Here is a 27,993-nt window from a genome sequence, read left to right on the forward strand (position 1 = left end):
TTTTTATACATAATATCTCAATACAATTGCACATAGAGTGTTAGGAAATAATGTGTGAACAGATAACAACTTCTACATAAAAATAAACAATTATCAAATCAGTGAAAGACTTTCAATGTCAAATGAAGGTTAAAATGCGAATATAATATCATGTAATACTTTACATTCTTTTTAGTGTTAAATAATTTACATAGCATTTTATAATTCTAAAAGTTATTTTCTTTCTCACTAATTCAAACTAAAATATCTAGCTTTAAAATATTGACCATATCAATTTCCATCTTAATTTTGTTTCTCGGTAAAAAAAAAGGTTTTATTTCCTCGGTGTACTACAGCACAACTACTGACCATCAACATTTTAAAACATTACATGCATACATTCCCAACGCTAACACATCACGCCATCATAATACTACTTCCATTTGGGATAAAGCAATAATTTTGATATCACACAAAGTACGCATCTTGACATCCAGACCAATGCACATGTGAGGAAATGACTTAGAAATCTAACACACACTTATCATCATGACTCCTTATTAACAGCCAACACTTGATTGAAACGTTTCTTGTCAATATTCATTCGTATCGTGTCTATATGTTTAAACAGAGTATCACCAGAGATATCTTCTGGTATTTTTGTCAACAATTGCACTAAGTTACAGAAGTCCATATGTAATAACAAATCTTCATACATCTTCAATATACCTGTAAAAAAAGAAAAGTGTTTTAATTAAAAACAGAATTAGTCACAAAGAGCTTATCAAAATATAATGGCATTCTTTAACATGGTATAATTCACTACTGCTTTTCATGTATCTGTGATAATGTCATCTAAATGATCTTGACCCCACAAAATGTGTGATGATTTCAGTGCTCAGGACTCATTTCTAGAATACCGTTGGTCACCAGAGACCAAGTGACAGGCATCAACATAAAACAGGAACAAATATATCAAAATGGCCTTTACAGATCAGACAAAACTGTGTACAGTTAACAATGTCATTAATAGAACAGAACAGAACAGAACATATTTTATTTCCAATTAAGGGCCCACAAGGGGCATACAGAGTATACATGAATAAGGCAAAGAATATTGATTTGCATAGATACATAGATACAAACAATTTTTTACATACAGTTACAATACAATTACTAACTCATATTCACTTTAATAAATTTACCAACAGCATTAAGGACCTGATTGTCTTCACAGTTTAATAAATAAATAAATTTATGCTGATTATCAAGTGTAGAAAAATTTGGAATTCTTTGGCAAACAAAGTCAAAGAGAGCATCTCTATCTGATTTAAAATTTTCACAGTTAGTTAAAAAATGGATTTCATCTTCAACACAGCCAGAGGAGCATTTTTTGCAAATTCTTTCATTTCGTGGAATATTTGAAAAACGACCAACTTCAATTTGAAGCTTATGAGCAGAAATATGTAATTTGCATACAGATCTTCTAAAATCAAAGTTCTTAATTAAAGAAAGATAATTTTCATAACCAAAATTCTGCTTAAATTTCACATAATTAAACAGTTTTCCATCAGAAGCTTTATTTTGGCTAGCATACCAATTGCTAATGTATTTAGTGTGAATTAATTTACTAGATATGTTCAAAAATTTATATTGTCCGAAATGTTTTACTTCTTGTTTAATTTCAAAAACTTCTAATAATTTTTTAACAAATGAGAACCAAGAAGTTATGTTAGATTTGTGAAGCTCTTGGCTGCATTTATAAGCATCTTTCAATAGACTGAATTCAGTTGTAAGATTTTCAAATCTATACCAGTATTTTACAATTGACTTTACAATATCATAATGTAAGGGGAAACGTCCCAGTTCTGATAATACAGCAAAATTGACACTCCTTTTGTGTACACCAAGTATAAATTTAGAAAATTTAAGATGAAGATTCTCACACTTAAGATTTTTAAAAATATTTTCAAGATTAAATAAGGAAGACTGTAATTTATTACAAGAGACATTATAACCTCCCCATACCTCTGAATTATATAACAGAATGGGTTTAAGGGTATGATCAAAAATATGAACACAAGATTTTATTCCAGGAGACAAATTGATAAAATCCTTTCTAAGTTTATAGTAGGCCTTAAGAGCCTTATTATAAAGTTCAGTTTTAGCTAGATGAAAACTTCCAGATGCAGTAAAGTGAACACCTAAATATTTGTAATGAGCGACACAGTCAATCAAGTTATTCTGCAGTCGAAAATTCTCCTGAATTTTCCTTCCAGCCTTATTAAAAATTATGACTTTAGTCTTTCTAATATTAACTTTCAGGCACCAGTCAGCACAATATTTTTCTAGCTGATCAAGTCTACTTTGAAGCCCTGTGGCTGATGTTGACATAATCACAATATCATCCGCATACATCAAACAATTTAATTTCTCTGAGTGCAGGGAAACTGCATCCAGACAGGAGTCAAGATAAGATGGGAAGTCATTCATAAAAATTTTAAATAATGAAGGACTCAAGTTGTCTCCTTGTCTTACACCTAATTTAATGCTAAAAGGGTCAGTGAGAGAAGCTCCAACTCTTACACATGCTTTACTATTATTATACATATCTGATATAATATTATAAAATAAAGTACCAACTTTCATATTAATAAGCTTCAGTTTAAGACCTATATGAATTACACTGTCGAATGCTTTGCAAAAGTCTACAAAACAAGTATATAGTCTACCCTCTTTACTGTGACAGTATTTGTCTATCAGTGTTTTCAAAATAAATATATGATCTGAAGTTCTGGCATTTTTTGTAAAGCCAATCTGAGAATTATGAATTAAGTTGTTTTGGTACAAAAATTTGTCAAGTCTTGTATTCAAAATATTGTTAAAAAGTTTACCAATGGTACTAGTAATTGTTATACCTCTATAGTTAGATGGATCACAAGGATCATCTGATTTAAAAATTGGCGAAATAAAACCATCAGCCCAAATCTTTGGGTACACACTATTCTTGAGGCACAAATTAAATAATTTATATAAGCAACCTATCAAATATGACTGACTATATTTTAACATTTCATTTGAAATCAAATCAGGTCCACAGGCCTTGCCTGATTTTAAGCTCGCAATAGCATCAGAAATTTCTTTTTTACTAATATCATTATCTAAATCATTAAAAACTAAAAAATTTTCTTTGTCATTCAGGATCATTTCCAACTGGTTAAGTCGTGAATAAAATGTGTTATCAATTGCAGAGTGAAGATTACGAAAGTGATTGGCCCATGTATCAGAATCAATTTGTGAAGAGCAGTTTTCTTTTTTGCTATCCTGAATGTCATTTATTAATTTCCAATACTGCTTAGGGTTTTCAACTCTAAGAGTATCAAGTTTTTGTAGCATGGAATTGATAAATTGCTTATATTTAACTTTTCTACATTTATTATAGATTCTAAAATATTTATAGTATCTGCCTTTAATAACAGGATCCTTAGGATATCTTGAATAAATTTTACCTAAGGATATAACATTTTTGCGCATTTTAAAAAGATCACTATCAAACCATTTTTTCTGGGGTCTGGAACCCTTTTTATTCTTTTTTGGGGTTACCAGGGAAATTTTGGCTGCAGAAAGAAAGATATCACATAAATCCTGTGCCTTTTTGTTAATGTCTTCAGAAGAGCAATCACTATCATTAATAAGGAAAGATGAAATTTTCTGCTGGTTATCCAGTGACAAAAGTGCTTGCTGAAATTTAAGTGGGGAGTCCTCAGTCCATCTAAAATTAACAGGGGCAGCATGAAGATTATTTGACTGAGTTTCTGTTATTTGATATTTAGCCAAAATTTCCCATGATATTTTACAATGACAGTCTGAGAATGTTGAGACAAACTCCGACACTCTGAAATAAAGTATCTGATTAAATAATCTTTCATTTGCTATAAGGTAATCAACAGTGCTTTGGCCATGTGTATTAAAACAAGTAAAATGACCAAGTAAATCACCCATGCATCTACCATTTACAACTCGCATTTGATTGCTTATGCATAAATCAATAATCTCTTTCCCTCTACTATCAAGTGTTTCATCACAATTCTTTCTAAATCGAATTTGATTATCAGGTTTATAAGATTCAAACAATGGAAGATATCTGGAGCTATCTTGTGCAATGTAATCTTCTTCAGTGGAGGTGCGAGCGTTTAAATCACCACAAAACAAAATATCCCCTTTACCTTTGTAAGAAACAATGTCCTTTTCTATTTGATCAATTATATCAAAATCTAGCTTCTTAGTATAAGATGAATTAGCAGGGGGTACATATGCTGCACATAAGTATATGTCATTTTGAAGACAGAAAAACTGTTTTTCAAATTTTATCCACTGAAAATCTTTGGACAACCCAGGAATTATTTTGATATGATCTTTTAAAGATGTCCTTCGAAAAATGCCTAACCCACCATAGTATCTTCCATTGGTTGAAATATTTCTACAAACAGGAAAATAATTAAAACCTTCAACATGTAAGTTAACATCATATCCAATATGTGTTTCTGCTAAAATAACCACATCATACTCTTTTATTTCTTGTACAAAAAGGTGATCTTCTAACTTATTCATATTATGTGTATTTATACCACCAATGTTCCAGTAACATATTTTCAAATTGTTCTTAACAATAGAACGACCATGTATAGCCATATTTAAAAATCTAAATTAGACATCAAATTCACTTGTTTCAAGTAATGTTTCTTAATTGGTTACAAAATAGGCTACTAATAATGAGCAAAAAAAAAAAAAAACTTTTAAAAATAAAATAAACAACAACAAAAAACAAAAAATGAATTAGTCTCAGAGACAAATTGGCTACTTGCCAGAAAAAGAAAAAAAAAAGTTACCACTTGTAACTAACTACCTTTTATCAGCTTTTAATTTTCCAAAGATATACAGATAACACTTGAACAAATATAGATCAATTAATAAGCAACATAAGTATTAACTTTTTAACATCTTTCATTTTTACACTATTTGAGATGATAATGACTTCCTACAAGTTTAAACCTGTCATGTAGGAGACAAATCTGATAGGATTAGGAAAAGCAAGTAGTATATATTACATAAAAAACTTACACAAAAAAGAGTTCCCTATTACTTGTGGTGATTTGCACACAAAAAAAAATCATCAAAAGATCTGTGCAGATATAAGTATGTTTCACTAAAGGTTAATTGGAACAGCAAATAAATAAAATCTATCATCAAATTACTAAATATTAAGGCATTTGACATTTCAACAATCTTCTTTCCTTGAAATTACTGTTTCTAATCCAATTTTACTTAAAACGCCTCAAATATTCCTACCAATAAACTCTACCTATAATATTACAAAGGAAAAGATTTTACTGCATACTATTTTGTCAAAATAAGACAGATGGTATTTGTTATTTAATCTTTAATCATACCTAAAGCTGTTCTGAACAGAAACTCTTCACCATCTCTACAAAATACATCCCATACTCTGCAGGCAATATCTAAAGGCAGTGATTTACTAAATAAAGCAAATATCCTGCAAAAGAAAAAAAAATATCATATGTAAAGTAGATACAGATCATTGTGCTATAAAACTAAGGTAAGACATTGATACAAACTTTAGAAATTGCTAGTGAATATTTTATATTTTATAAGAACATGATGTAATTTGCTTCTCAGACTGTGTATGACTTCTATACACTAAATCTGTTAGATGTGCATTTTTGTATACCTAAGTCTTGGAGAACATGATTCATTTATTAGTTTTTATTAGCTTTGAGCAAGACTCGAGCAACTGAGAGCATTCTTTTATTGGTGCTTTATGTCTATTATGTTTGTGTTAGTTGTTGTTTATTTAAGAAATAATTGATGCAAGCTATACTTTATTGTAGTTTCTTGTATTTTTGCCTGAGCGAGAGTGAGGGCTAAAATAACACGAATATAATTATGCCTACCCATGTTAAAACTACAATAAAGTATAGCTTGCATCAATTATTTCGATTCTGATTAGGACAATTAAGGTAATTTCTTTGTCCGATGTGTAAAAGGGTTAAGTGATTGTGTAGGATCTTTCATGAACCTCCCTTTTTTGTTTGTAAAGAAGCAAACAGCTGGCACTGTGATTTTTCAGAGGGAGGAGTTTTTGAACAGCCAGCATGAACAGTTGTCGTATCTAGGTCAAATATGTCAATTTAGGAATGCAACACATTACAGTTATAATAAATGAATTAGTAACAACATGTGCATTATTTAAGAGTGGAAGTGTTTTAAGTTAATTAAATATATTAAATGCATGTAAATTTGATAAAATTCATTATTCTGCAGTAGTCAATATACGCATGTGCCAAAAACAAATTATTGGATTCAGAGCAGTGGTTTATTCATAAAGCGAAAGAAGCACGTCATATTAGAATCGTAATTTAAACTAATCTATTGAGTTTGGCTGTGAAACATTCTAAAGCACACTGTAGAAGAAATGTGCCTCACAATAATAGTATTGGTAACAACAGGGCTTTTGTATCTTTGATACTTTGCCATAAATATGTATGTGAAATAATATAATTCATACCATTCAGTAATATACAGATCTGGAGTGACTTTGTGTTTTTTAAAATGTGAGTATAATCCAGGCATATTCTCGTCAAAAAATTCTTCAAACGTATGAAAATAAACCTTCATCTGAAATAAACAAACAAACAATTAAGAAAGGTCTGATATAACCATACATAATAAATAACATTTGCTGGGACATTGGTTTAATATCAACAGAGATATTCATAATAATGTCTTGATATGTGATCTGAACATAATTTATTTTTAAAAACAATGTTAAATGTTTTTAAAAAGATATCTTGAAAATAAATTACTTATATAGTTGATGACAAACTTAAGCTTTAAAAAATTTGTACATTCAAAATGTTCTGTAATCTACAATCTACACTGAGTATTGGACAGTTTATCAGGTTGGCAGAAAACATAGCCATTTTTGCAAAAAATCAGGGAGACAAAAAAATATTATAGTGGTGACAAACAGAAGTGATTAGATCAGATTTGTCAAACTACCTAAAAGGTCTTTTACTGGAGCCCCTATATAGGATCAGAACTTTGTCAATTCTGTGCATTTAATTTCTTCGATTTCAAATTTTTTTTACATGTCTTATAAAATCTTATATAAACAGCAATTTTGACCAAATCAGACTTACCAATTCCTCATCCACCCTGAAGAAGGCTACTTGACATGGACGATTCAGTAGGTTAGCAAAGCAAACAAAGGCATCAGCTACATCCATATTGAGGAGTAATACAGCAGCAATGAAAGACATACCCTGGACCTGAAAGTAGAAATATTATAACTGTCCATTAATGGATATGAATCTTTTAGGGACAAAATGAAATATCAAAGATTACTGTGGAATCTATTATTTTCATGGGTACCAATTTTCAAAGATTGAGGAAAACTGTAGATACCTAATTTGTGGTTTTGAGCTTGATTGTAATTCTGTTGTTGTTGCTTGTTGTTGTATATCATAATTGTTATTCGTTTATTGTTTTGTATATAAATTAGACTGTTTGTTTTCTCATTTGGATTAATTTAAATCTTTCATTCAGGGGTTTTATAGATTGCAATGCTGTATGGGGTTTTCTGATTGTTGAAAGCTGTATGGCGACACATATGCTAAAATCTACATCATATGGTCTCTGATGGAGAATTGTCTGATTGACAATCATTCTATTTTTTTTTTTTTTTTTTTTTATCTTTTTAAGGAAGATTACCCACCTACTGTTGTGTAACAATGATAAATACTATCCCACAATTCATATAATCTACTAGTACCTATATACTTACATAGCCTACATCTGGTCTGTAGCATGCATAGGCACCAAGTAAACTATGAAGTAAATCATAATATGGACCTCCCTAAAAAGTAAATCATAATAAAGTTCTATCAGTTCCACTTCAAATTTTGATTGCTCAAGAATATTTCATTTTTCCTATCTTTCATTTTGGCCATGGTGTGGACTCTTTTTAATGTTTTTTTTCTATTAATGGTCCTTTGTCTTCTTGTTCTTTTTTTAAGTAGTTGAAATATGAAATGCTGCTGCTTTTCTGTTTTATTTAAATACATTTTTCCTATTTCTAATATTTAACAACAAGATACTGAGACGATTTGACATTAAGAAACATTAACTAGAATGAACTAAATTGGAATTAGCAGAATAATCAACTATATAATATATTTCCTACCAATATTTCTACAAACAACAACAACCAAGTTAGGTTTATTCTTTGAAATTATCACAATTGTACTTTTTATTACGTGTTTGAATATACCATTTTAATATTAGCATGAAATTGAGAATGAAAATGGGGAATGTGTCAAAGAGACAAAAACCTGACCAAAGAGCAGACAACAGCCGAAGGCCACCAATGGATCTTCAATGCAGGGAGAATCTACCGCAACCCAGAGGCTTGCTTCAGCTAAATACTTTTATAATCAAACTTACTTTTTGGAAAATACAAAGTTGTGGGAATGTTCTAGAAACATCTAATTTGATCAGTTCTACACTGGACTCCTTACTGGACGGAGGTTCTGAGGAGGCTGAAATAAAGATTGTCATATATAAATCTTGAATATTGACCACATCATTCTTTCAACTAAACCACAAATGAATCAGTTATTTTTGGTCCAAAAGCTGATTTAAGTTCATAGAACATAGATCAAATGATTCAAATTTTCAAAAACCACTGATCATAAATCAGTTACAGTGAAATAGGTCCAAATGTTGCTGAAATTATAAATGGAAATATTAAAAGAGATAAAAAATTCCAAATGAAGGACAGTTTATTCAGGCAGATAATTTAGGTATGCGTTTATTAGTGCATGTTTTTGACAAACAGTGTTGTGATTCTGTACATGTTGTTGTAGAATACCACTTAACCCTTTCCTCCATGGAATTTATTTTCTTACATACTTGATTTGCATAGGATTTTAAATCATCAGGTTTAAAGTACTAGTGCATTGTGAAAATGAATATTTCATCAATAGAATTCAAATCAGATATTCTCATGAATATACTTTTCATATTGGATACAATTTTTTTAAAGTTTGATGCAGACATTTTGTAGTCAAAACGTTTGAACTGAGGTCCTACACAGGCGTCAAAAGGCGTCATTATGGAGTAAAGGGGGTGGCGTCAAAAAGTGTCATTATGGAGGAAAGGGTTAACGAAATTCAGATGTGAATCCTGTCACATTGTTACAGCAATTACTTCAAATTCCAGGACTTGCTTGATTTAATATACATGTTCTGTTACTAAACTTACTTTCAGAATTGCCATAGATTTCAGAGCTTTCAATAGTCATTCTAATTCTATCATCAGCTCTACTGCAACAAATTTCGTATAATTCTGAAAATAACAAAAAGATTAAATTAACAACAGAACAGGTCGAAAATCAGAATGCATACAAATAGAGTTTAATTTAGTGTCATTTTTGAAATAAGATTTTTCAAATTCAGGTGTATTGCAAAAATGATTAACTGAAAACTTAACAAAACACCTTCTCTATCAAGCCAAGAAGAATAATTCAGACCTAGTTTTTAGGAATAAAAGATATTGACACTTGTCATTATTGGAATATGTGAGATTTAATACTTTGTTTTGTTTTCCTTTTTTGAAAGATATAACATTATTTCAAGAGATAATATAGATTTACATTAGTTCAAACTTTGATATTTTTTTATGTCATCATTAAAATCTTATCAATAATTTCAATATGTTCCAAAATTGATGATGGTGAGGGAAAAAGAGGTACTGAAATTGATATATAATGAGTGGCTGCATTTTTGTAAGAATTTTGTAATTATAAAATGAAAATCTTGTATCATGCATGATTTGGGTCTTTAAAAAAGCTTCTAATGCCCAACCATGCATTTAATTCGGGCACATCCCTAAATACAAACAATTCATTGATCCTCATGGTGAGAAAAGGTATCTACTTTGAATTAAGTAACAATTGTCAATAACTATTATTATTTGTGAGGTGTCAAATTTTACAGATGTTACTGTCATGTAAAACGATAAAAACTGACCAACAACAAATGAACAAATTTTCAATGGATTTGACTAAACCAAGAATGGGGCCAATTATTTTAGAAAGCATAGAACCTGAATAAAGATTAGGCACTTATGACTATACATAGCATATCAATTATCATACGTTGCTTTTTTAATGACTATTTGCATCTAACCAATAGCATTAAAACCTTACCGTTAGTAACATTGAGATCATTTCCAAATGCTAGCTGCCACACTCTCCCCCGAACATTTGTAGGTATACCATGCCACCATAACTCTCTCGTTTTCTTTTGTGATTTCCTGGAAAAATGTTCAAATAGAGCTATTACATGTATTATGTAGGATATAAATTCATGTAGGTTTAATATTTTGAACTGTTACGCATTTTGACATGCCAGTGCTGTTATAGCTTTAATTCTATTCAGTTTGCGTTATGATCATTGTTGAAGACCATTCAGTGCATTATAGATGTATTACATCCTCATTTTTTGACTCATTGTAAGTTGTCTCATTTGAAATTATATATTACATCCTCATTTTTTGACTCATTGTAAGTTGTCTCATTTGAAATTATATATCACATCTCCTCATTTATAATATATGAAAAAGAGAAAGCAAAGTAGTATAATCAATATGCCATCATTTAAATTTTTTATATAGTTATATCCTGTAATACGATTCTTAGTATAGATTATAACATGCCCTTTTCCATATTGGCTCTGGTATCATCCCGAGACTGGTCAATATGGGTGAGGGATGATACCAGGGCCAATATGGAAAAACATGTTATAATCTATTTATCACATATTTAGGTTTTGCAGAAAAGAGAAAAAAAGTTCAATTATAATAACAATTTATTGAATCATAACAGGTAAATCTTAATTATTTTTTATCACAAAAGCAATTAAAAAGTCGTTAAGGACACAATGACATCACATCATTTGGAATCGGGGCACAATAACCAATATACTCTTTTTTCCCGCGGGCAATTTTAAGGTTATTACATATGCAAAACCCAACGTATTCGTAACAAATGTGTGAAAAATGTTGTTACACAATGTGATTTAATCTTGAACGTGTCTCTTGCTCAGATTGATCCAAAAAGAACTTGATATTTCCAAGTTAAAAGATCTATACATAAATCGTTGACTTTCCATTACAATGTTTTTTTTTCTATTTTCTTACAAGTTATTCACACTCTTAAAGTTCATAATGTACAAAATACATCCTTACCTGTTTCCTTAAATAAGAATTAAATCCTATTATTTAGTATTATAACTCAAGTATTTACTAATATATCTATGCAGTTGATATGTACTTAATTCTTCTATCCTTAGAAATTAATCAAATTACATGAGGATAATAGCTGAGTACATAACGTAGCGTCTAATGCAGCTTAACCTATAAAGACTCAAAACAGAGACTTTACATACACTTCATTTGAACTTTGGTGGATAGTTGTCTCATTGACAACCATACCAACATCTCCTTATTCTTATACAGGAAATATTTGTAAAGTGTTCAATAATCGTTGCAGTTGTACTTTTAGAAAATTAATTCTGGATGAAACCTACTAACTTATCTCTTGACTTTCATTTTCCTTGTTTATTTTGTATCTTTCAAAACACTCAATAAAGGCTATCATCAAAATGAAGTATATGATATGCAACACTGCACAATTAGCATGAATAGTTGCAGATTATTTGAAGTTTGGATGATTTCTATGGAGTGAATGAGAAAATGAGTCACTTTATCATGCAAGGCACCTTAATGACAGGTCTATTCTAATAAAATGGATGTGTGCGAGAAGAACAGAAGTGACTCCAAAATCCCCCCACAACTATCATACTTTCTTTGAGTAATTTTGCATACATCAAATTGACAAAAATATAGAACCAATGACCTATGTCCAAAAAAGTCCAAACCTTCCTTACCTCCCTTTCCTTACTTTAAAAAAAAGCCTGGACAAAATGCTACAAAATCAAAGTCTTTTTGTAATTATTGATAATTAACTCCTAGTTTGGAAAGAATGTAAAGTTTTTCTTGTATATTTAGTAGGATTTACAATTAAATTCTCTTCAAAAAGAACACACAATATTATGTAATATAACTGCACGATATATGTTTTTAGTTTTGACATAATGTTAACATGTTGTTAACAACAAAATGCTATTAACATACATTGTTTCCCAGTTTGGTAATATTTCATCTGTCCATCTTTTAGCTGCACATACCACTTTGTCTTCATTTTTCAACTGTTGTTGCTTTTGTTTTTTCTTCATCTTCAATTCCTTTAATTCTAAAATGACAAACATTAAAAATATCAATTTACATGAAGATTAATTCAAGTCCTAAAAATAAATAACAAGCATTCTTGTTACTAAATAGAATACATTCACATAGTAATATAAATTAAAATAAACTGGCAATCCTATAAACATTTCATTCACAATATTTCAATAACGCTAGATATCTCAGAAGTCATTTGCATTTTTTGTATAATATATTTTCATACTCTTTCAATGATATATTCAAATTGCTTATCCTAATAATCTATTTTCTTTTTTTAAAGTTTAAATTCATATCAGAGACAAAAAAAATAATGCCCTTCAACATTCATATCATACAAATTTAATAATTCAGTGCTGAACTTTGTTATCAAGTTATGAATCAAGTGCCTATAATAACCACATTAATATTTTGCCAGTGTCTGGCCAGTCATATAACTGGTGTGGACCTCATCTTTCCTCAATTTTGTCGATGACTAGCAAGGCAAAGATAACTGCTGTGAATCTCACATTGTCAAATCTGAATCTGAACTGTTAAATAAGGAAATTATTTTTTTTGAAGCAAAAATATTTTATTACCTAGACTGATGGAAAAAAGTTTTATAAACCATAAACACTTCAAACAACCATAAATGCATATAACCTCAACCTTTTTGTCAAAACACGTTTAATTGCAATCAAACCATGTTTGACTGTGTAAATGAGTGTGTCACAAAAGGGGATCTTGATTAAAAGTAAACATGAAGTGAATGAATGCATCTGTATTTTAGTAAAGAATTTATATAAAACTTGAAGAAGGCCTCAAGATGAAGACATAATCTAGATAATATAAAATTAAAGTTTGTATCCCAAATCATCTTTTTCTTTAAATCCATCTGGAATAGGTTGATGGAAAGATAAGGATTTCTTGTAATTACGTATAAAATCATGTAATTTCGTTTGTCTGATTCTGCTGATTATACAGCAATACTGGGCATATCGGATGGACATAATTATCATTCTTTCAAAATGAAAATGTATACATTTGTACAAGCACGAAAAAAAATCTAGGGGCCCAAATTTTCGAGATAGGTTTTACATTTAGCACTGCAGACATCTTGAGTAATAATTTAGGTTCAAGCCCAATTATAGTAGAATTCTATGAGTGTTCGAATAAAATGTTGAAATCTTATATTTCTCCCCTACCCTTTTTCCTAGCAGCCTCTACCATTGCTTCATACTGTTGTCTGTGTTTCTCTGCCTCTTCTGGATCTTTGGTTGGTAGATTCCTATTAATTTAAAGCTTAATTAGTTACCATATTACTTTGTTCTATGCTTTAGTGGAAATTCTAATCTTGTACAATCATCAAAGATAGCATTAACATTATTCTTAAGGAAAAATCAATACCTGAGATAGAATGTTTAAGGCATTGAAGATATTAATTATACTATCTTAGCTTTTTTTAAAAATCTTTTATCATTCCACTTTTTCCATAATTGTCAGGGCTTTGCATTCTATTACCGACAACATATAGTTATGTAAATGAAGGGGGAAAATTCAACTATTTGTATTCTTATGTGAATCTTTAAAATAACACAGATTTCACAAGGTCATGTTCTATTCATTATCGTATTCCAATTATGGTCCGAGATCACAATTATTTCATAATGCATTTCTTTTAGAACATAAATGAAAATAAAAAAAATCCCACCTGCGCTTTCTCAAAGAAACTTTTACAGTGTGTTGTACTACTTTTGGGACAAATTATATCAAAATTATAGAAAACTTCATCGGCTCTAACTCAAAATATGGACAATTTTATGTTTAGGGCGTCTTGAAATCTTTTGACAGCTTCTGAAGTGCTAATTTTAAACCTTTTTCAGCTGTACCAAATCACTACTTTCCTTTAAAATTCTGGACCCAAATTTTTTTACAGTGTACTTTCACCCCCCTATATGCAATTTGAGGCATTAAACATGGAGAAATAAATTTGGAAGAGGTATAAAAATTCATGGCAAGTAACCCACTGTCAACACTAGGGACTATATTTGGGAACTACAAATCAAGGGACGACAATTGTGTGTAGCAGTACAGTCCTTGACTTCATGACATCGTCATTATTTTAGAGAGACATTTTTTTAATTTTTTTCATGGTTAATACAAACCATTAATTCTATAAATTGATCAACTAAATTATTTCTTTTATTTATTATAATTATACTTAGCAGTAAATACAAAAAAATGTGTATGAATAAAATGGCAATCCTGCTATATCATGCTTACATGATAAATCAAATATCAGTCACTCTTGCAATGGCTTTAACCCCTAATAAGTTTTACATCTTGTCACAACTCATATGAAAAACATCTACTTGAGGTGTATAATTAAGTGTATATGATCAACCCTCAATCATCATAATCCCTTGAGCGAAGCACTTGGGATAATATTGGTGTTTCAGGTTGATACAGATCATCTGATGTCATATTGGAAAAACCCTTTTTTTCTGAAATTTGAAATTTTAGAAGAATTTTCCACTTTAAACCAAAGACATAAGAGAGAGTACTGACAGTATCACTGTATGTTACTGTATTAGACTTACTGTGGTCTGTTCTCTAGAATGAGAGCAGTGGTGGACATGACTTCTATATCAGATTTTTTACTATTCTTTGGTTGAGCTACTGATCTGAGTTTGTTTTGGAATTCCTGTGTTATCTGTTGAGGGTCTTTATCAGGAGCTTGCTTTGGTGGAATTCTACCAAATAATTTCCATCCTTGCTCAGCATCATCTTCAGATTCTTTAGCTTTTCTGGAAAACAGATTTCTGAAAAAAATAACCAATTACATTCTATTTATTATATGTTTTCTACAGATTTTCTAAAATAACTTTATTGATTATTATAATCAATGAAGAAAGAGAGCAATGATAATTTTTTTTAAAAGCATTAGTACTGCTCTGTTCTGGTTGCTGGATAATTAGCCAAAGTGAAATTATATTTATATATCTTCAAAGATATCTGTGGTTAAAAATGTTTGCTTCATTAAACAAAAGCAGTTTACTGATGTTATTTGTATGCATAGTATGCACAAAGTGATTTAGTTAAAAAGCCATCTGGTGATAATATTGCATAGTGCATTATAAAAACAAATATCTTTACATATATATAGATGTATATGCAATAAATATTATATAACAGAGAGATATTTTTCAAGGGTACCAGATATAATCCTGTATCACAAAGATTCCTTTGACACCAGGAGCAGTAAATTTTAACCTAATCGAGTAATTTAGTGCAATACAACATGAAATATTACTGTTTGTGTATTCATTTTTAGGGAAGTTAATTCTCCTTTATCCCAACCCTATCTTTCTGTCTCTCCTTTTATGAAAATATTATAGCTTTGTACATATATTAATCCACCTTGTTTTCAATGCTTAAATTGCATGTAAATTGTTTGACTTTCATGAATAACTTTTATGCCTTATTTAACTGTAAATGCATTTTCTATGTATAAAGGCCTCAGGCATGAATCTTGATACTATCTATAACATGGAATACTCAATGTACCGGTATATATAATTTTCTCTAGTTTAAAAATTCAGACATTTTTAAATTTTACAATTCAGTGTTTAAAATAATTCAAAATTTATCTCTTCTGTAATTTGTAAATGTTCATGAATAGACCTGGACTGCATGAGGCCTAAAATAAAATATTGTTTGTTTTCCTAATCCCGACAGACCCTGCAAAAATGGTGCTACTCATAAAATGTTATTGTCAGATCTAAGTCAAATATTATTTTATTCATTTCTGATTTTCAGGTTTGCCGGATCTTCCGATGATGTTTCAGCTTTTTGGAAAAATACAATTATTTTCCTACCTACCTACCCACACCTGGCTTGGCAGGATCGGGATTGGGGAAACAAACAATATATTAATTTAGATCTGAGGGGGCAGGGCCAAATAATATCCATGTAGAATGAGATGTGCCCATAAATATACAGCTGCATACCATATATCATTGACATACCACTAAAATGACTTAATCCATTTGAAATTACAAACTACAACATTGTATGTAAACCAATTTATCACATGAAGAGATATCTGAACAGAATTTTCTCTAACATTGAACATATTGAGACAATTATTAACTAATAAGAAGTGACTTTTTTGTGCTTAAAATTATGTGACTCTCTTTCTGTTTATATCTTTAAGACATTGTAAGATTCAACCTTAAAAACTGTGCAATATATTGTTGCTTAAATATCTTTTGAGTCATTTATTTTCTTTAGTAAATTACGGATCATTGGGCTATTTTAACTTAAGTGCATCTACAACATCCAAATCAAATATATAAATATACATGTACTAGTAAAATTCAATTTACTTTTATGATTGTCAATTTCCTAAATGGCTTAATTTAGACAATTATTACCTAAAATGGTACATTCAGTTTCTTAGATTATTGAACAACACAGTGAATATGCACCCTGATTCTATGAATATTTACACTAATGAAATTCATGGATTTATCAATTTCATCCAAATAGCTTGTTCAACATTTTAATTGAACTTTCTGTTTTCATCTTTAAAAGGCCTAAAATTTACAGTTTGGTGTTATACAGTTAAACTTCTAATCAAGACTAAATTTTTTTTATTACTGAAGGATTTAAAACATTCTGCAACAATAAATGTTATCTTCATATTTAAAAAGAAGCCTCATAGTCATATTGTTTAAGGTCATTAGTTATTTATGACAACCATATATGTAATCGAAATGACTTCGTAAATATCTCTACATGCTTAAGGCAAATTTGAACACTTGAGGTATTTTCAGTTTTAAAATGAATGATCAGTATTGAGGGCTTAACCTAGAACTTCAATCCCAGTAAAAGCGAAAAGGAAGGTGTATTGATTTGAAAAGAAAACACAAATACTGATCTATATGATAATTTGATGAAATCAATATTTTAACTATCTATCATCATGAGATTGTTAGCTTGCTACTCTAGTATAATAATTATGATTAAAATTTATATCAGCATCTCTAACTAAAGTATGAACATTCACAACCTTTAAGTTCATTTGCTAGAAATAAAGCATATTGTCAATAAGTGTCTTCATATATAATGCAAGCAAACATTTACTTGTACTTTGTTAATATGTATAATGGATCAAACTCAATATTCATCTGTAAATAGTGGTCCCTAACATTTCTTCATGGAGTAGAGACATTGCTACAATGTAACTTTGGGGGGGGGGGGGGGGGCACTGTCTCTGCATCAATGTTCATAGGGCTTTTTACACAATTTTAGGCATCTTTAATCAGAACTTTAATTGAAAGTGTCTTACTATATATTATTAGTGAATATTAGATCATCAATTGAAACCGTATTTATTTTTGTATCTAATTGAGCCAAAATTTGTCTCAAAATGATGTAACATCTACATTTAAATCAATTAAGCAGGTGCAAGAAAATATCAAAATACACCTTACATCTAGCAAGTTTTCATCATAGACATAGAAATTGAAACTGCATAAACCATCAGAATCTATAAGCAATTTTAAATTGTAACTTAAACTGCAAGAACATTTTTGCCACAATAAAAAGCTTTAAGGTCTGATAAGTAGTAGTATTTACCTTTTAAGGCCAAATAAAAATATATGTGTGATTCCAGTAACCCTACCTTCCCTACTTTTTCACCTCAAAAAAAGTCTACCCTAAAGATTTTATTGTCTTTTTTCATTAACCACTGTTAAAGTCAGAATGTTGCTCCCATAGACTCAATGTAAACCAGGTGCTCCGCAGGGCGCAGCTTTATACGACCGCAGAGGTCGAACCCTGAACAGTTGGGGCAAGTATGGACAAAACATTCAAGCGTGATACAGCTCTGAATTTGGATTGTGATCAAATTTTTGACATTACATGGGTTTTTTTTACACAAAACAAATGTCAAGATTTTACAAATCAATTAAAGATTTCTTCTTCAAACTTTTTAAATCTAAAATTAAATAGTTGACACAGCATAGGTTTCTGACACAGAATGAATGTGGTCTAATGAACTTAAAAGTTTTTTTTTGCCTTTGAGCAATTCACTATGCTGTTGAATATTAATCCTCTCAAAAAAATGTTTGAAGAAATTTTCTTTTTATTTATGAAATCTGAAATGAGAAAAATTTAAACCCCCCCCCCCCTTTTTTTCACATCCCCGTTTCCCTTTCTCCAAAACTGATATCAATTCAAATTTCTAATGGAGTTTGCAACAATAACTACTCTTTTAAATACATCATAAAATATTAAAATGTAAAATAAAGTGCTTGTTATCACTGAATGGTAAAGATTGGTTGGTAGTAAAAGTGAATATACATTGTTTATTGTATAAAACAATAAAAAAAACTTCATCAGCAACATTTTATATTGGCAAATTTCCAATGAAGTTATTTACATAAAGTTATTGGCAAATAAAAATAGAAAATGACATCATAGTCATGTCTAGCAAATGTCCAACATACATTATCTAAAAACATTTTAGATAAGATAAGGAAAAAAAGCTTCATCAGCAACATTTTATATTGGCAAATTTCCAATGAAGTTATTTACATAAAGTTATTGGCAAATAAAAATAGAAAATGACATCATAGTCATGTCTGGCAAATTTCCAACATATATTATCAACTACTATTCTATACAAAGAAAGATAACTCCAATTGAAAATTAATTGCTATTGCACAATATTGTGCAATTAGATATTTCTTGCTATTGTGCAATACTGTGCAATTGAAAATTTCTTGCTATTGCACAATACTTGATATGGAATCCTGATTTGGACCAACTTGAAAACTGGGCCCATAATCAAAAATCAAAGTACATATTTAGATAAAGCATATCAAATAAGCCCTAGAATTTAATTTTTGTTAAAATCAAACTTAGTTTAATTTTGGACCCTTTGGACCTTAATGTAGACCAATTTGAAAACTGGACCAAAAATTAAGAATCTACATACACAGTTAGATTTGGCATATCAAAGAACCCATTTATTCAATTTTTGATGAAATCAAACAAAGTTTAATTTTGGACCCCCATTTGGACCAACTTGAAAACTAGGCCAATAATTAAAAATCTAAGTACATTTTTAAATTCAGCATATCAAAGAACCCCAAGGATTCAATTTTTGTTAAAATCAAACTAAGTTTAATTTTGGACCCTTTGGACCTTAATGTAGACCAATTTGAAAACGGGACCAAAAATTAAGAATCTACATACATAGTTAGATTCGGCATATCAAAGAACCCCAATTATTCAATTTTTGATGAAATCACACAAAGTTCAATTTTGGACCCTTTGGGCCCCTTATTCCTAAACTGTTAGGACCAAAACTCCCAAAATCAAACCCAACCTTCCTTTTATGGTCATAAACCTTGTATTTAAATTTCATAGATTTCTATTCACTTATACTAAAGTTATGGTGCAAAAACCAAAAATAATGCTTATTTGGGCCCCTTTTTGGCCCCTAATTCATAAACTGTTGTGACCTCAACTCCAAAAATCAATCCCAACCTTCCTTTTGTGGTCATAAACCTTGTGTTAAAATTTCATTGATTTCTATTTACTTATACTAAAGTTATTGTGCGAAAACCAAGAATAATGCTTATTTGGGCCCTTTTTTGGCCCTTAATTCCTAAACTGTTGGAACCAAAACTCCCAAAATCAATCCCAACCTTCCTTTTGTGGTCATAAACCTTGTGTCAAAATTTCATAGATTTCTATTCACTTAAACTAAAGTTATAGTGCGAAAACCAAGAAAATGCATATTTGGGCCCTTTTTGGCCCCTAATTCCTAAAATGTTGGGACCAAAACTCCCAAAATCAATCCCAACCTTCCTTTTGTGGTCATAAACCTTGTGTTAAAATTTCATTGATTTCTATTCACTTTTACTAAAGTTAGAGTGCGAAAACTAAAAGTATTCGGACGACGACGACGACGACGACGACGCCAACGTGATAGCAATATACGACGAAAAATTTTTCAAATTTTGCGGTCGTATAAAAAAAACATAAAATAAAAAAAATCCCTACCTACCTACCCTAACTTTTTTTCAGATGTAACTGGAACCACACATACTTTTTTATTTGGCCTAATTTAAAAACTTGTTTCAAACAATTTATTTGGTAGGACTGGTGAGAAAAACCAAAATAACTATACTTTCCCCAACTTTTGTCATATCTATCGTCTATGATGGTAAATAATCCATCTCAATGTATTGCATGTTAATTACCAAACATCAATTTGATGAACATTTAATTACAGAACAAATACTGGACTCAATCATTTGTCTTCGATTTTACCTATTTCCTTATTTTCTTGAGCATGACAATACTTCAATATGTCTATTTCTGTAGTTTCCTTGTGTACATGTAGTCAAAAAGGACTAGATTTTATATACTTTAGTCAGCTTTTTAATATATATTTTACACACTATATAAAATTAAACTGAATACAGGTCATATCTGACCAATTTAAAATCTTAAAAATCTTGTGAACATCCAAAAGCCTTGGGATGTCTCAATCACTATTCAGTCAGTAATTTAACAAAAGTTAAACTGTTGTACTATCTTTTAATGTTTATGTGGATTCCATTTCAGATATCACAAGATATGTTAGTTTAACCTACAATTTGATCTAATTCTAATTTAAAAATGTGTGTATATTTGGAAATGTGGCCAAAGACAGTGACAATGCCTACAAACCCTCCTTTTTTATTCGCTATGCATATGATCTGAATAATTTTATATTGCCAACAAAACCTTTATAATACATGTACAACCATACAACACATTCTTTCAAACTGTTTCTTCCCAACAGTAATTGAAAGAAGTGTAAACATGGTATATGTACAAATGACTTATGCATCATCTTGTCCATGAAGATTAAATGTTTCCACATCTTTTTCAAATACAAGTCAAATCATGCACTTACATATTGCATAAAGCTAAATCTTATAAACAAACTTTTTTTGAGAGTTACCTTTCTTTGTCCATTCCAAAAATCATATCCATGTATAGATGTAGTACATGTACAACATGTATGTGTATTGATTTACACTGAGGATTTAATAAATACTATTTATGAACAGATGAATTAAGCAGTTCAAGTACATGTACATGTATGTAAGACTGTATGTTAAAAATAGTTATAAATCAAACTTAATATCACATTAAGTGTGATACAGCATAAATTTTCTCACCTTGTAATAAGATAAAATTGTATATATGTACATGATGTATATATTGCAACATAAATCAGTAACCTTATTTAAATGTGTACATGTACCACTACATCAATCCTGAATGATGGGGCTCATTACAACCCTTACACATGTTACAGGCATACATAGTAGAATCACATTTTTCCCTGTTGTATCTATATGGTATAATATTAGAAATACATGATACATTCTAAACGGAGAAACATATTGGACATTTGGTCAACTGGCTCACATTCACATTATCATTACATATAAAGTTAAAAAAATTTCACTAAAGTAGACATTTCAATTACTAGTAATTGTTTATCCCAGATAGTTCAGAAAGTCGAATTCTGTAGTCCTGATTCTAGTTATTAGTATCTTTATAAGCATTGAGTAACAAATCTAGGGGTATTCGAGGAGAGAATAACTTTATTAGTCCACAGAAATTCTAATTTAGAAAATTCTTCACATGACATACAATATGCATGTACAACATGTACTATGTATACATTGTATATGTAATATAAACGTGATAGATATTACAAAGTCTTGTATTTTTTAGTTTTGAATGACACATTTTCAAATGATTCTGGAGGAGCCGATCTATCTGGCTTGTTAATCAAATGATTCTGGAAGAGCCAATTTACCTGGCTTGTTAATGTATTTCATGGTTTTAAATCTAAACCTGACACATACAACATATATATATACATGTACTTTGTACATTTGTCACATTCATGAAGAAATTGTCAAATGCATTTCAAATTTCACAAAATCCTGAATAAACATAAGTCTCAATTTCATCCCAAACATGTATGTATACATTATAAAATAAAGAGATGTGGTTTAATTGGAAATGATACACGCAGGAGACAATGGTGTAAATAATGTAAGCAAATATGTGTCACCAAAAGCCACCGGCAAATCCAGCCATTCTTAAAAGGGGGTTTCCAACCCAGGATATAGGGGGGTTCCAACTATATGTACCCATTCAAATGCATTGATCATAAAATCAAAAGGGGGGGTTCTGACAACCCCCTGGATCCACCAATACCAAAAGCCCTTCAACAATGACTAAAACCCACAATGTAAATTTAAGCAAGCAATACATTAACAAGCAAATCATTAAATAATATTTACCTCAACCTGTTAACTTCTTTACTTTCTCCAAATCCATTATGACTTACAAATTTAACAAAGAAATAATTGAAAAACAGATAATAAAAGGATCCTTCTGCTGAGCATTCATGACATTATTAAAATATGACATATTACACAACTTTAAACAAGTGTTTTTACAACAGGATACAACTACAAGTTTTCCTTCCTTATAAAGTGTGTGTGTGCAAATTTAACAGGGCTTATACACAATACAGTAAACCTTTTTAGACTGACCTGCAATTATTTAATATTCAGGACACATATATTCACTATTCATGAAGAAAATAACAATTCATGCAATGTACAATGTACAGTACCCTTCAAGAGTACCAACTCTCCCACACCCTACACCGAGGAAAATGTCGGAGCCACTCCGAAAAACTCCGATATTCCTCCCAAAATGTTGGGAGGAATTTGGGAGTAATCTCTCCCAAAATCAGGTAAATGTTTATTGTGATAACGAGCTCACTCTCTACACCGAGGAATTAATTGCCCTTATCCTACTTTGATCTATACCGGCACAAGACTGAATGGGTAATTGGATTACCTGACAGGTAAAGGTTGAAGTAATAAAGAATTATATTTCCGGTCTACTGTACCAGTTTAAGTGTCAAACAGGTGTATAATTTTAAATGTCTTTAATACTAATTAAATTTCATTTGTGGTAATAAAAACTAAAGTCAAAATATTTTCGTATTTTTTGTTTGCCCATCTAAAAATATCTTAACCTTAATGTACTTGCTTTAAAAAAAAACCGATTATAAAATATAGCGGAATATGTGAAAAACAAAATATTCTACTTCAAAGTTAAAGTCTTTATTTAAAAATTATAAGTCTAAAAGTTTTATATATGCAAGTAAAAAGGAAAATTTATTCACCATTCATTAGACAAAATAATTGCCCCGTAATAATTGTGTAAATCTACGGCATTTTCTTTTTACGATTATCTAATTGCTGGAATGAATAAAAGATTTAAAAGCAAAATGTTGTTGTTAATTCTTTCAATTGTATTCAAGTTTTATAAAAAATGAAAACTACTTAATTTTGACCTCGATGTCTTCACCAGTAAATTAATATTTTATTGACGAAATGAGCATACTTGTGTAAAAATAACCGGAAACTTTCGCTAAAATAATTTGAGCAGTTAAATAAAATTACGTGTTTGAAAGTTTTGTATATTCAAGTAAAAAGGAAAATATTATTCACCATTCGTTATGCTTAACAATTACGGCATTTTCGTTTTACGATTTGTTGGCAGTACAGCAGAATAATAATACATTTCCGTTACAACAGGAATACTTCCAGCTGCATTAATTCAACTTTGTTTAATATTAACTTTCGCACAATGAATGTAAATTTGTGTATTTTCAACAAAAGATTTTAAAAACAATTATTTGCCGTGCGAAGACAATTCCACGATACACATCTCAGTTATCAACAGTTTGGGTTGAACTTGAACTTGACTTACTTAACAATGTTAAATGCTAAAAATAGTTAACACCAATGTTATCCACAGCACGAGTTTTTTAAAGGGCGGGAAAAAATATCGCGTACTAGTAAACTCAGGTGACCTTTCTGGCCGACCGTGGGAAAGTCCATTCAAGGTTTCTAAAGTTGCAGAACGACATTTTTGTGCAATCGTATTGAGGCTCCAGAAGGTCCTTTTACAATTGATTTATCGGGAAAATATAATTCTTATCCGAATAAACGTGAACACATTTTTAACTATTTGAATTTTAATGTTTTATCTTTCAAAAAAGAAAGTACATTTATAGTTATATGTCCATGGTCAATAATATAGATTTACAGTTGGTGATGTATTAATTGAAATTATGATGGAAATTGTCCGGGGTGATTGATTGTATTCAAATGACAATAATCATGATCCTTGATAATACGATAAAGAAATGCCAATTGTAGGCGGTTGGGAAATTTTGAAAATAAAATGATGACTGATTTAACTGGAATAGAATATTATGATGGGCAATTATGAGGTTTGATAAATTTTATTAATAATTAAAGGATTAGTGACCTATCGGATAGCGATAAGCGGATTACTTATCATCACAACTTTTAACATCTTTTGTAAACGTAAAATGATTGAGCGTCATAAACTTGTCAAACACCGGTAGAATTATAGTACATTTATTATATAATTAATGTGAAAATATTTTTCACTTTCCAAATTCAAATGACGAAATTGATATAAATACTTTCGTCAATTTGAAAACCGTTCCGTAAAATGCGAAAATGACGAGCACTATCAATATCACTTGAAATTATTTTCCTTGTCAACAGAGTTGTCATTTAACAGTTTCTGTTCGTAATTTGAATTATTCAAGTCTGTATAAATGTACCGAGGTGGTGAAACATCATATTTTACATTGCTCAATAAATTAAGTTTACTTGATGATCCGATGAATCGGGTTACCGAAAAAACAACATGATTTTATTAGCCAGTTGATTTTTTAATAATGAACAATTAATGCGCTGATATTGCTTATTGAATAAGTTATAAAAGAAACTAATTGTGGCAAAATCGTCCTTGCTGAAAGAACACAGTTACACAATGTATGACCTGACCGGACTGTAACACAAAATAACAATTTTCTTCATACTTTTTCGTATGTACGTTCTATTTTAAAGATAACGACATAAGACACAAATATAAAGGATAATAATTATCTTATTCTAAATGATATTGTCACATCTTTATCTGTCAAAGAAAGGAAAACATTTGTTCAATTTATAATACCGTGATTTTAAAGCACACCTGTGCAACCAAGATCGATTAAATGTTCAAAGGTAAATTATCTGGGTAATCCAATTATGTTGTCACGCGTCGTTAATTTGAAGTACATCCGATGGGCAATAAACCAATTAACAGCCACGCGGTGTTGGGAGAGAATCTTTAGAGGATTTTAGGAGTGAAATCCGCGGTACTCGGTGTGATTCCGAGAAACACGGAAATCGGAGAAAAAAGTTATCGAATCGATATTTTTGAAGAGTACTGTACATACATTTGCAATACACGGTAAAAAATGTAATTCAAAACCGAATGAAGACGAGAATATGACTGCAAATGGCAAGACCAGAAAATAAATGTGTTTTGAGAATAGAAATGGGGAATGTGTCAAAGAAACAACAACCCAACCAAAGAGCAGACAACAGCCAAAGGCCACCAATGGGTCAATGGGTACATGTCTGAATGAATGTTGGAATAGGAGCAAAGATTTTGCACTACAACAGACAACCAACATCACATGTACAATGTACTGTTATGTACATGAATAGTTAATAAGAGTCCCTCTCTCATGTCTCTACACAGCTTCAAATTTAATGTCCTACATCAAATCAGACACGGCTGCATACATGTACATGTATTAATACAAATATACATTCTGAATCCCAGTCAACCCATGAACCACCTTAAAGGTAAAGGTGTTTTTAATAGTACATTTGTATCTGGGTTTTTTCCAGAATAGAGACAATTCAGAGATACATGTAAGAATATTGTTAAGGCAATTGTCTAGTGTTGAAAATCATATACATGTATTGACCATAAGAATTTTTGAGTGTTATTGGGTTGTTTGCACATTACTTATATCAAAAGGCAATAGTCTGCATCTCCTTTAATTCATCATGTTCATATAAAATCTTTCTTTTTTAAACTGATGATTTAGAAGAAGAAAACTTACATTTTGTGTACATTTTTTGTACATAGAAATTGAAGAAAAAATAACCATACCTGGTTAAAAAATCTGACACAGACAATCCCTTCTTTTTAGATTTAGAACCTCTGTCTTCAAACCCACTATCCTGAGATGGGTTCTTTTTTCTTTCAAAAGAATTTCTGGAATGTAAACTAATCTCCATAAATTCTCCATCCCCTGTATCTATGCAAAGTCCAGTTCCATCACAACCCTCATCCATAGAGGCTGCTGATATTGAAAAATCTGTACATGTACTAAGACTAGAAAGACTTGTAGTATCATTGAATGTCCGAAGTAAAGAATCTCCAGTATTGATACGGGGCATACATGTATCATTTTCGGAATTATTCAATGATAATTGATCATTGTCTTTATTCTTGCCTAAACTAAGATACAAAAGGGAATCACTTTCACCACCAAGACTAGACGTGTCATTCACTTGTATACTGAATTTAACACCACCATTTTCATTCAAAATTGTTTCTGTTGAAGAACTTAAATCATGGCTATCTTTTTCATTCAACTGGTCTGGTCTACTTGTATTTTGTGCATTTTGATCATGAGTATTAGAAAAATTTGCATGACTTGAGCTTTCTGCTACAAGTTGTTTTGTTGTTGGAATATATACCAATTTTTGCTGCATATTACTTGTCACTGAGGAAAATTTTGTTTCGTCATCATTGATATTGATAGGCATGTCCTCTGTTAATCTAATGGGTGAAATAATTAATCCTGAATCAACAGGTTTCAAAGTGGACTTTGCTTCTTTCCCATCACTGTCACAATCGTCAGTATTATCATATGCTTCTTTTTCATCGTCATTGTAAATCTCCATTTTGTCAAATGACCCCTGTGAATCATCTATGTTTTGAGCATCTGCTGGACATAGACTTTTGGAAGGAGAACTGTCATCACCACTGGAAATGTCTGCACTTTCATCTAAGCGTTTTATTAAAAGATCTCTTTCATAGTCATTACGGAGAGATAAACTGAATTTCCCCTTTTCAACCTCCTTATGAATTAGTTTGTTTGGATTTGGATTCACAAATGACACTGAATCAGTTGGCCCCATATCTACTTTTGAATTAACTAAATGAAAACTTGATGTTGAATCTGTGTTCTCAGACATTCCAATGCGCATTTTTTCTCTATTTTCGAGATGGTCAAAAGAATTTTGGAAAATTCCCATTATAATAAAACGTTTTACAAAGGTAATTCATAGTTTTTTGTTGTTTGCTCAAAGAACATCACGCTAAAATAAACATTCCTCTTTCCTTCAAAAAATTATTGTTGTCGGGTATGCTTTAGAAGCCATACAACTTGCGGCATAGTAGAGCCAAAATATCTTGTCTAAACTCACACTTAAATAAATGATGTATAAACAGTGACTGTGAAACTCGATTTTGTTTAATAAGTCCATGTTTTGTTGATATATTCAGATGTTTTTGTTGTTCCTCCCATTTTTGACAGATCAAGGTCCGCCATGTTTGTGCGATATGTAAATTAGGGGGTGTATCGTAAGTGCA

General features: G+C 30.5%; 1 protein-coding gene across 1 annotated transcript; it reads right to left on the reverse strand.

Annotated features, from left to right (window-relative positions):
- On the reverse strand, window positions 1–27,961 carry LOC143073219 (TBC1 domain family member 14-like). The gene is made up of 12 exons (XM_076248585.1): window positions 26,503–27,961; window positions 14,943–15,164; window positions 13,548–13,630; window positions 12,256–12,373; window positions 10,268–10,374; window positions 9,322–9,405; window positions 8,503–8,597; window positions 7,844–7,915; window positions 7,200–7,328; window positions 6,566–6,675; window positions 5,430–5,533; window positions 1–708 (listed from the first exon to the last, which is right to left on the reverse strand). Exons 1-12 carry the CDS (start codon window positions 27,654–27,656, stop codon window positions 527–529), a joined length of 2,460 nt encoding a protein of 819 aa, XP_076104700.1. The 5' UTR covers window positions 27,657–27,961; the 3' UTR covers window positions 1–526.
- Window positions 27,962–27,993: the final 32 nt, after the last annotated feature.

This window comes from Mytilus galloprovincialis, chromosome 4, assembly GCF_965363235.1.
Source record: "Mytilus galloprovincialis chromosome 4, xbMytGall1.hap1.1, whole genome shotgun sequence".
Lineage (NCBI taxonomy): Eukaryota > Metazoa > Mollusca > Bivalvia > Mytilida > Mytilidae > Mytilus > Mytilus galloprovincialis.